A 10,176-nucleotide genomic window follows, 5' to 3' on the forward strand; every position below is an offset into this window, starting at 1 on the left:
TAAATCTCCCCTGCTTTGTTTTAACATGTTTTAACACGCTCACATAGCACATGAATATTATGATCATCATTAAAAAGGTGTGTATACTATTGCAACCATTTTACATTCAAATCTAGTGGACTTTAAATTAAAAAGTAACAGAAGAAAGTGATCCAGCTTCCAAGATGGCAGTAATAAACGTGATATTCTTTATTTCATGGGTGCATAAAAAAATCCAACATATACTTCTACGCGTTTCGGATCGTCAGGTTCTGATCCTTACTCATGACAATAGTAAATACTGAGTGCCGGTCTTTTTTCTATATAAGAGGCCTGACATCTCAGATGGAGGTCATTAGCAATAACCACTCCTTCTTACATGCAAATTAAAATATCCTGGAAAACCAGTAAAAGACGAAAAAACAACATGTGCTGGGATCAGTAGTGTAATATCAAATCCTGACTGTTGTTTTTTTTCCGTGCTTCCACTGGTGGTCACTCAGGTGAGCTCCGCCATACTCCATTAAATAAAAAAGTGTAATCAACTTATCACATAGTCTTTATTAAAGATCTACCGTTTTGTGCATACAGCTCCTATATACTAATGCAGGGGTACTCAAGTACTTTTTGTAAAGGTCCACATACCCGAGTGTGCAGTAGGATGAAGGTCCGAGCTGCAAAACAAAAAAATTTATAAAGAGGGACAACACCTTTGGCGTGTAGCACTGCATTATTTTTTTTTTTTTACAATAATCCACACCTCCAAGCCCACCTTATCTCCTTTCTGCCGACCAAACTGTTAGAATGTACTTTCAGTGCCCCCTAACAATAATGATGCCCCTTAGATAGTATGATATCCCTTTAGTGCTCCACAGAGTATGATACCCCTAAGTGCACCCTCACAGCAGGGTGATCCCTTGGTGCCCCCACACATTATGATGCTCCTTAGTGCCCCTGACATATTGCGATGCCTCCTTAGTTCCTCCCCACAGAGTATGAATACCCTAAGTGCCCCCTCATAGTAGTAATGCCCTCTCTTTGCCCCTTCACAGTTATAATGCGCATTGTGCCCCTTCACAGTTATAATGCCCTCTGTGCCCCCTCCATAGTAGAAAACCCTATTGTGCCCCCTTAATAGTTGTAATGCCCTCAGTGCTAGTAATGCCCATTGTACCCCCTTCAAAGTAATAATGCCCATTGTGCCCCATTAATAGTAGTAATGCCCACTGTGCCCCCTTTCACAGTAATAATGCCCATTGTGCCCCTTCACAGTAATAATGCCCTCTGTGCCCCCTCCATAGTAGAAATCCCCATTGTGTCCCCTTAATAGTAGTAATGCCCTCTGTACTAGTAATGCCCATTGTGCCCCTTGACAGTAATAATGCCCTCTGTGCCCCCTTCAGAGTAGTAATGCACTGTGCACTGTGTCCCCTCCATAGTAGAAATGCCCATTGTGCCCCCTTATCATTAGCAATGCCCATTGTGCCCCCTATATAGTAGAAATGCCCATTTGCCCCCTTACATTAGCAATGCCCATTGTGCCCCCTCCAGAGAAGACATGCCCATTGTGCCCCATCCAGAATAGAAATTCTCATTGTACCCCCTTCAAAGTAATAATGCCCATTGTGCCCCATTAATAGTAGTAATGCCCACTGTGCCCCTTCACAGTAATAATGTCCATTGTGCCCCTTCACAGTAATAATGCCCTCTGTGTCCCCTCCATTAAAAAAAATTCCCCTTGTGCCCCCTTAATAGTAGTAATGCCCTCTGTGCTAGTAATGCCTATTGTGCCCCCTTCAAAGTAATAATGCCCTCTGTGCCCCTTTCATAGTAGTAATGCCCTCTGTGCTAGTAATGCCTATTGTGCCCCCTTCAAAGTAATAATGCCCTCTGTGCCCCCTTCACAGTAGTAATGCCCTCTGTGCACTGTCCCCTCCATAGTAGAAATGCCCATTGTGCCCCCTATATAGTAGAAATGCCCATTGTGCCCCCTCCAGAGAAGAAATGCCCATTGTGTTCCATCCAGAGTAGAAATGCCCATTGTGCCCTTTTCACATTAGCAATGCCCATTTTTCCAACTCTGTTAAAAAAAAAAAAAAAAACTCAGTACCTACTCACCTTGCCCCGTTCCTGAAGCTCACAGTCCTCTCTCCCCTGCAGACACAGATCGCTCTGAAGCACCGTGTAGGCGGGGCTTATGCAGATTTCCAGACTGCAGGCTCCGCCCCCCCACAAGCCGGCCGCATGATCCGTGCCTGCAGGCTGAATGGGGGAGCAGGAAGAAGTCTTCCTGCTTCACCATTCAGAGAGCCCCCGGCCTGAAGGAGGGGAGGAGCGCGGGGAGCTGAGCGGTGAGTGACAGGACCCAGCTCCCTGCGCTCCAGCAATGAGCGCTTCCATCTGTATTGATGGAAGCGCTCATTGCTTCTGGATTGTGGCACCCCCTGAGAGCTGGCACCCGGGTGCATGCAGGGGTCTGGACAGCTGGCAACCACGGTCTGGATTCGCACCGCGGTCCACCAGTTGAGTACCCCTGTACTAATGTGTCTCCATGGTTACAGACTACCAACCCTATCTATTCGATTGGCTGCTGGATTAGACCACACAGGGTTTGTTTGCAGTCTGTTATCATGGGGACACATGGGTCTGGATAGGAGCTGTATACACAGAATAGTAGGAGATTTTTAGATTTTTTTTCAAGACTATTTGTCCTGGTGCTTACTTCATCCACCGGAACAATAAATCTTTAAAAAATTGCAAAAGTATACACACCTGACAGACCAATTTATAACTTATGTTCATAACTTTCTGTCTCTCTTTTCCAGCTTGCAGCCATGATTGTTGCTCTTGTGCTATTTTGCCAGATTGGTAATAAATAGACGTACCTGGCGCTCCCCTCCTCTGAAGCATTTCATAGTGGTGATGAGTGTGACTACATGAGTGTGAACCTGTATTACTTATATGTGCAAACCTATTGTCACTACTTTTCCATCATAATCCTTTGGATTTGGCATGAACGGAACGTACCACAACTCAGCAGTGTCGCCCAGCGCCCGCTGTTCTAGTATGGTAGGCATGATGTTTAGCTATTATATACACAAAGTCTATTTTCTTAACTTCTTAAACATCATCCTCATCAGTGATGTCCACTGCTTAATGTAGTATGTCAGTAGTACATATAAATGTTGTACATACATAGAGGACGCAATAATAATATGTACATTCCTAGAAATAAAACTGGTTTAAATTGTTTACATTGAGTCACTTTATTATTCGAAGGATAAAATGGATTTTGTGTCGCTCTAAAGTGGGAGGAGCAAGCTATGTCACATGGCCAGGGGTGAGCCAACAGAGGCGTAATGGGCCCCAATGCTAAATCTGTAATAGGGTCCCTTCCTACCAAGTGCCATTCATACTGGTGTTTTCTTATGGCACAAAGGGGCCTCCTTAGGCACCAGAGCCTTGATTAGAAGTCTCCTCCTGCATCTCCTATAGCCGTGCCACTCTAGACAATCCCCTCTCTCTCTCTCTTCACATATATGAATCATGTACTAGAGAGTAGGGTTAGTGGACTCTCAAAGCCATAATCCTGTGGTGTTGACACTGGCTAATTCGAAGTGCGTGGGAAATGTATCAAGGGCTATCCAGAGGTCAGGACGGGAAGGGCTTTACAAATGCCTGGCAGAATAAGCAGAAGGCCTAGACAGAGCTGAGGTAAGTAACTGGGCCAAGGTCAGGACCAGATCAGATACATGATAGGGACAGAAGCCAGAAGCCAGGAAAGGATCAGATGCAAGAGGGTCCGGGCACCTTGGCTAACTGGATACAACAGTCGTAGGTTGTAGCCTGGAACTGGAGTGCTGCTGCCTAACTGTCACGGCCATGGCTATGACCGTGACTCCTGAACCGCATGCGGTTGTCAGCGGTTTTCTTTGGTGTTCAATCACAGGTGAGGGCTGTGGTATTTGCCTCACCTGTGGTTGCCGCTGGCAACAGTGTGTATGTGGCAGCGTAGCAGGCTGAGCTGTGCCATTGCAGCTCGCTACGTTGTGCATGCGGTTTTGTGTTATGTGTGTATGTGTGCACTTCCTTTTTATGTTATTGTGTGCACGTCTCCTTTAAGTGGTGTTTTCCCTTCCCTGGTGTTGGAAGGGTTAATCTCCTTCCTAGTGTGTGTGTGCACTGGGTGTGTCCGACTGTGGGGTGTGGCTTCTTGGCCTATAAAGCCTCACTGCTTTTGCAGGCCTGCAGGTTGCTTCAGCCATGCTTAGCTGAGAGCAGCCTCATGTCTTTATTACCTGCCAGTAAGAGCCACCCCTGTGGTCATAACCATAATGTCGCTTTAAGTTATTTCTAGTTATGTGTGATGTCCGTGTGATGTTTTATATGTGATTTTGTGCAGCTATGGATCTGGGTCCCTGTGTGGGGATGCGTTTGTGATCTGCACCCTGCTAACACAGGGATCCAGTCAGCAAGGCTGTGGCAGGTAGGTGGAACTCTTTGTTCACCTGCCATATCCATAGAGCTGTTTATGTCTCCCCTTTTCCTGCAGCTTGGCCGTTGAGACTCCTGCTCCTCCGTGTCTAGGAGGAGTGGGCTTGTCTTACTCAGCTCCTAGGTGAGGGTCATCTTGAGGGCTAGCAGGGACTTTTAGGTTCCGGAGCATGGGCCCTCCTACCATCAAGGTTGGCTCATGTAGCTAGGAGCCAGGGTCAGGTTAGGGATGCGTTTAGGAGGTGACCTGCTCCCTAATCCTGTCTTCATGGCCAAGCAGCCGTAACATCACCGGGCTCCACACGGCTGAGGATTTCCCCCATCCTCAGCCGTGACAGTATGACCACAGTCGCTTCTTACGTGGCGCTCCCTCGAAAGAGGGTAAAGCATGCACTGCTGTCTACGGATGGGGTGCATGCGTGTTCTCCGGAGGGAGAGCGTTATGGGGCTTTCACCATTTATGGCGCGGTGAGTGGCATTCCCAGCTCACCGTTGTCCGTGTTGGTGTCCCCTTTTTGTTTGTCTTTCCCCTCCCCCCCCTCCCATTGTTTCTTATGCCTCACCAACTTTCCCCTTTTGTTGTTGGGAGGGGCTTTGAGGGGTGGGAGTATGCATCCCTCGAAAGAGGGTGAAGCATGTACCGCCCTCTGCGGAAGGGTTACATGCGCGCTCTTCGGAGGGAGAGCGTTCTGGGGGTTTCGCCTCTGACGGCGCGGTGAGTGGCGTTTCCCCGCCTTCCCTTCACCGTTGCCTCGTTTGGCGTCCCCCTGATTTTATAGCACTAGGGTGTTTGTTTGGTGTGCGAGTTGCACACCTTCGAAAGAGGGTGCAGCATGCAGTGCCATACCCTTGTGGTCTGCATGCGCGTTCTCCGGAGGGAGAGCGTTCCTGGGGGTTCTCCGTTAACGGCACGGTTGGTGGCTTATTCCCCGCCACCTTACCTTCCGTGTCCGTGTTGGGGATCCCTCGTCCCTCTCCATGTTCCCATCTCTGGTCGTCTGCTGGCAGCACTCCGTAAGTGGTCCGGCTGCGTGCTGGTTAGGAGTGTCTGCTGGCAGCGACTGGAGTGGGGACGTGAGTGGAGAGTCCCCTCGTCCACTCTCAGTGGTTCCATTTCCGTGTCGCTGGTGCGGGCTGCAGGCCTCGTCGGACTGGCTGTGTTGTGTGCTGGGAGAGGATGCAGCTGACAGCGACTTTCTGGGAACCATGTCCTGAGAGTGGACGTCCCCTTCTCTCATCCCCTTGTGTGAGTCCCTCACGTGTCTTTTTTTGGTGGGGGGGCTTTGAGGGGTGGGAGTGTCACGGCCATGGCTATGACCGTGACTCCTGAACCGCATGCGGTTGTCAGCGGTTTTCTTTGGTGTTCAATCACAGGTGAGGGCTGTGGTATTTGCCTCACCTGTGGTTGCCGCTGGCAACAGTGTGTATGTGGCAGCGTAGCAGGCTGAGCTGTGCCATTGCAGCTCGCTACGTTGTGCATGCGGTTTTGTGTTATGTGTGTATGTGTGCACTTCCTTTTTATGTTATTGTGTGCACGTCTCCTTTAAGTGGTGTTTTCCCTTCCCTGGTGTTGGAAGGGTTAATCTCCTTCCTAGTGTGTGTGTGCACTGGGTGTGTCCGACTGTGGGGTGTGGCTTCTTGGCCTATAAAGCCTCACTGCTTTTGCAGGCCTGCAGGTTGCTTCAGCCATGCTTAGCTGAGAGCAGCCTCATGTCTTTATTACCTGCCAGTAAGAGCCACCCCTGTGGTCATAACCATAATGTCGCTTTAAGTTATTTCTAGTTATGTGTGATGTCCGTGTGATGTTTTATATGTGATTTTGTGCAGCTATGGATCTGGGTCCCTGTGTGGGGATGCGTTTGTGATCTGCACCCTGCTAACACAGGGATCCAGTCAGCAAGGCTGTGGCAGGTAGGTGGAACTCTTTGTTCACCTGCCATATCCATAGAGCTGTTTATGTCTCCCCTTTTCCTGCAGCTTGGCCGTTGAGACTCCTGCTCCTCCGTGTCTAGGAGGAGTGGGCTTGTCTTACTCAGCTCCTAGGTGAGGGTCATCTTGAGGGCTAGCAGGGACTTTTAGGTTCCGGAGCATGGGCCCTCCTACCATCAAGGTTGGCTCATGTAGCTAGGAGCCAGGGTCAGGTTAGGGATGCGTTTAGGAGGTGACCTGCTCCCTAATCCTGTCTTCATGGCCAAGCAGCCGTAACATCACCGGGCTCCACACGGCTGAGGATTTCCCCCATCCTCAGCCGTGACACTAACAGAGAGGAAGAGGGGGAAGGAGAATTTGGCTGCACAACAAACTGACATGATAAAGGACTGGAACCACAACTGGCATCAGAAGCAGCATTGCAGGAACCAGGCATGGCCACTACACAGTATACAGAGCTGTGTAGTACCAGTGCCTGGTTCCAGTGCTGCAACTAGTAAAAACAGCTCATCGACAGGGTGTCACGGATGAATTTGCAGATAGCTGGAACTTATAAATTAACGACCGACTGGCTTGATCCCAAACTAAGAAGCATATAGGTGAGCCCTTTAAAACCCTCAGAGCTCTCCCTGACTGCTATGCACATGCAAGGGTCTCAATGGTAGACGATTGCATGCCCACATACCTAAGACTGTGTGATACCTGAAAACCCTATAATAGTGAGGGGACACGACCACCGGCTCCCTGCACTTAATACGGACGGAGTCAAGGTCACCTACAATCAAGCCAGCAAGGAAACATAATAAAGGAAAAGACTTATCTGAGCAAACAGCAGCAGCAGCCTCCAGCAGTGAACACTTCATCCAGGAAGTAGTATAAACCGCAAAGTGAGGCAGTATGGGAGGGAATATAAAGGAAGACGATTACTCTAAATAAGTGACACCTGGCAGAAGGAAAGGAGATGACAAAGTGAAACCAAAACAAAGAACGTCATACAAGAGGTAGAGAAGAACGTCTGTCAGACCTTCTCACAGAACTGGCGGTGACACAGAGGTGCCAGTAGTCAGACCTGCACCGATCTGATATTGATGACCTCTCCTAAGGCTAGGTCATCAATAAGTAGTCCTGGAAAACCCCTTTAAGTGAAAACTTTTTATCCAGTTTTTGATAGAACATAAAACATATAATTTATGGGTCTGAGCTGCAATACTAGACAAGGGTGGTGCTGTTGCAAAGAAAATAGACCCTTTTTTATCTCTTGCATCCTCATTAAGGATATTGCTGCCAGGTCATGACAGATCTTTCCAGTAAGGTCAAAAACCTTTATGTTGTCACAACCGTCTCCAACGTTATATCTACTGAGGAGGAAATTGCCAAGGAAAGCTATGTAAATGTGGCCATGGCTATAATAAAGTACCTTCAGAGTAATGAGGGTTGGTGCCTAGAGACAGACCATTGAGGTCCCCGAGGTAATTGCCATGGCTGTTGCCTCCGTGACACATAGTATAAACACAGCTCGGTACATCGCTGCCTCGCTGCTGATTGACAGCTCATTGGATCTTAATTCCCCGGGGTGTCTCCCAATGTCATTGCCAGGAGCTGTTTTTCAGGCAGGAGATTCTCTGGGGAGCAGAGCATATACTGTACAACACATAATGACTTATACACCTACAGGTATATATCTGTGTATACATCTATACGAATATGCCAACCACAATAGCCAAATCTTAAACCAGATCCTTCAAAAATGATCCCTCCAGTTCACTCCCACCACTAGTAGGTCATATCCAAATCCTGATGATGTAATTTATTTCTATGCTAAAAACTGCGCAGTCTCGTAGATATTATCAGGTAAGATGAACCAAGGATGCAACGGTGAGAGATATTCTGACTTCAGACTTCTGAAAGGAAATGTGTCATCAGAAAAATTTATGTGAACCCTTTCATGACCGGACCTAAAAAAGGCCAGAATGTCCAGGTAATTTTTTTGTGATTTTGTGCAAGTGGTGGTTTAGTGACCCTAACTTTTTGATTTGTTTGACTATCAACCTAATTTTTTGCAATTTTTTTTTTTAATTGACACTTAGGAGTATTTATTAGCATCTTGTTTTTTTTAGAGATTATTCTTCCTTTTTTTAGGTTTAATTTGGGGGGAAACGGATAATTCTTATTAAAAAGTTATTTTTTTAATTATAGCTTTTTATTTCTTAAATACTAAAACTGAGATAAAAATTAATTATTGCAATGGGCTCCCTATTTTGTGATGATCGTTTTCATATATAACATGTATAGGTTTGAGTGAATGGGGCGACTATGTTGATAGCTTGTGTTAACGTGTTAGCGACGGTATTTTAAATTAAAATTTTTTTTTTACTTATATTTTAATTTCTTTTTGGCACATAATATGTTCCCCACGAGGTCATTAAAAGACCTCTGGAGGACACAGACTTTTTTTTTTAACTTTTAACTTTTTTATATACGTGCTATCTTCATGGGGTATGTGCAGATAGGAAGTACATAGCCTGTGGGCAGTCAGGAAGGAATTAAACTTATTTTTATTTTTTTGTATATCTACTATATTTAAATAAAAAAAGTTTTCACACTGGCCACTAGGCATAAGATATATCAAGACTTCCTGTTCCTTGAAAGCAGCCACATGGACCATAGACACAATCAACTGGAGGGGACTCATTGACCTCTGGGTGAGATTTTTATGGGCATGCTCTGTGACCCGTGCTGAGATTGGGAGGGAGTAGATAAGCTGTGATATCACCTACTGAGAATGATAGATCCTGTGTTTTCTATAAAAAGGTGATATCTGTTATTGTAATCCTGTCTGTCATGATAATGCGATGGCTACTAAAAAGTTACGTGCCGTCTACCGAACAGGAAATCTTGACATGTTATTAGGCCTAGGGGCTAGTGCAAGAACTGCATGATATTAGGTAATCATTTTTTAAATTTAGATAGTGACATGGAAAGCTAAATCATAAATTACCAAGAATTCTAAAAAAATATATGCTAATAACATAAAAACATTAATAAAACAATAGATTCTTTTCTGATGACACATACCCGTTAAAGGGGTTATCCGAGACAAAAAAATGCCCCCATATGCCCGGGCCCCTCACACTGAATATACTTACCTGGCTCCTGCTTCCTGCGCAGCTCCTTGCCCCTGCACTGCCGCTGCTGCTTCTCCCCGTGTGTTGGGGGACAGCAGCCAATGGCAGGTGGGGATGGGGACGAGCCTCCCTAGCATTGCGGGTGACACCAGGGAGGCTCGTCCCTGTCCACGCCTGCCATTGGCTGCCCCCCCCAGACACCGGATGTTGTCATCTGCGCACAGGGTGAAGCTGCAGCAGCGGTGTGGGGACCAGGAGCAGCACGGGGAGCCAGGTAAGTAGATTTAGTGTGAGGGGCCCAGGCATATGGGGGACATTTTTTAGTCTCGGATAACCTTTTTAAGTGCATTTGAAGTGATTGCACAGATATCTCACTGACTGTCTCTGCTGATGAGCAATCTTCCTGTACATGACCTCGAATCAATCAGATACAAAAGCCAAAAATACTCAGAAAATACTTATTTATTGTTACAAAAATACACAAAACTAATCAAAAAAAATTCTGCCCCTAGTGATCATACAGTAAAATCACATGTGATAACTACATACATGTTCACTTATATGTACAAGCCAAGATACAATGGGAATGGTGGTCTGCAATATACTATACAATACGCAATAGATGCCCAGAGGATTGGGGAGGGAAGGG

At 46.5% G+C, this 10,176-nt stretch overlaps 1 protein-coding gene across 1 annotated transcript in view; it reads left to right on the forward strand.

Moving 5' to 3' along the window:
• TSPAN16 (tetraspanin 16) overlaps positions 1 to 3,231 on the forward strand; it is a 33,439-nt gene extending 30,208 nt beyond the window's left edge. The window contains exon 8 of the mRNA XM_040414980.1: positions 2,805 to 3,231. Coding sequence (XP_040270914.1) covers positions 2,805 to 2,858 — 54 coding nt within the window. The 3' untranslated portion in view covers positions 2,859 to 3,231. The remainder of the gene's footprint in view (positions 1 to 2,804) is intronic.
• Positions 3,232 to 10,176: the final 6,945 nt, after the last annotated feature.

Source organism: Bufo bufo, chromosome 1, assembly GCF_905171765.1.
Source record: "Bufo bufo chromosome 1, aBufBuf1.1, whole genome shotgun sequence".
In the NCBI taxonomy this organism is placed as follows: Eukaryota; Metazoa; Chordata; class Amphibia; order Anura; family Bufonidae; genus Bufo; species Bufo bufo.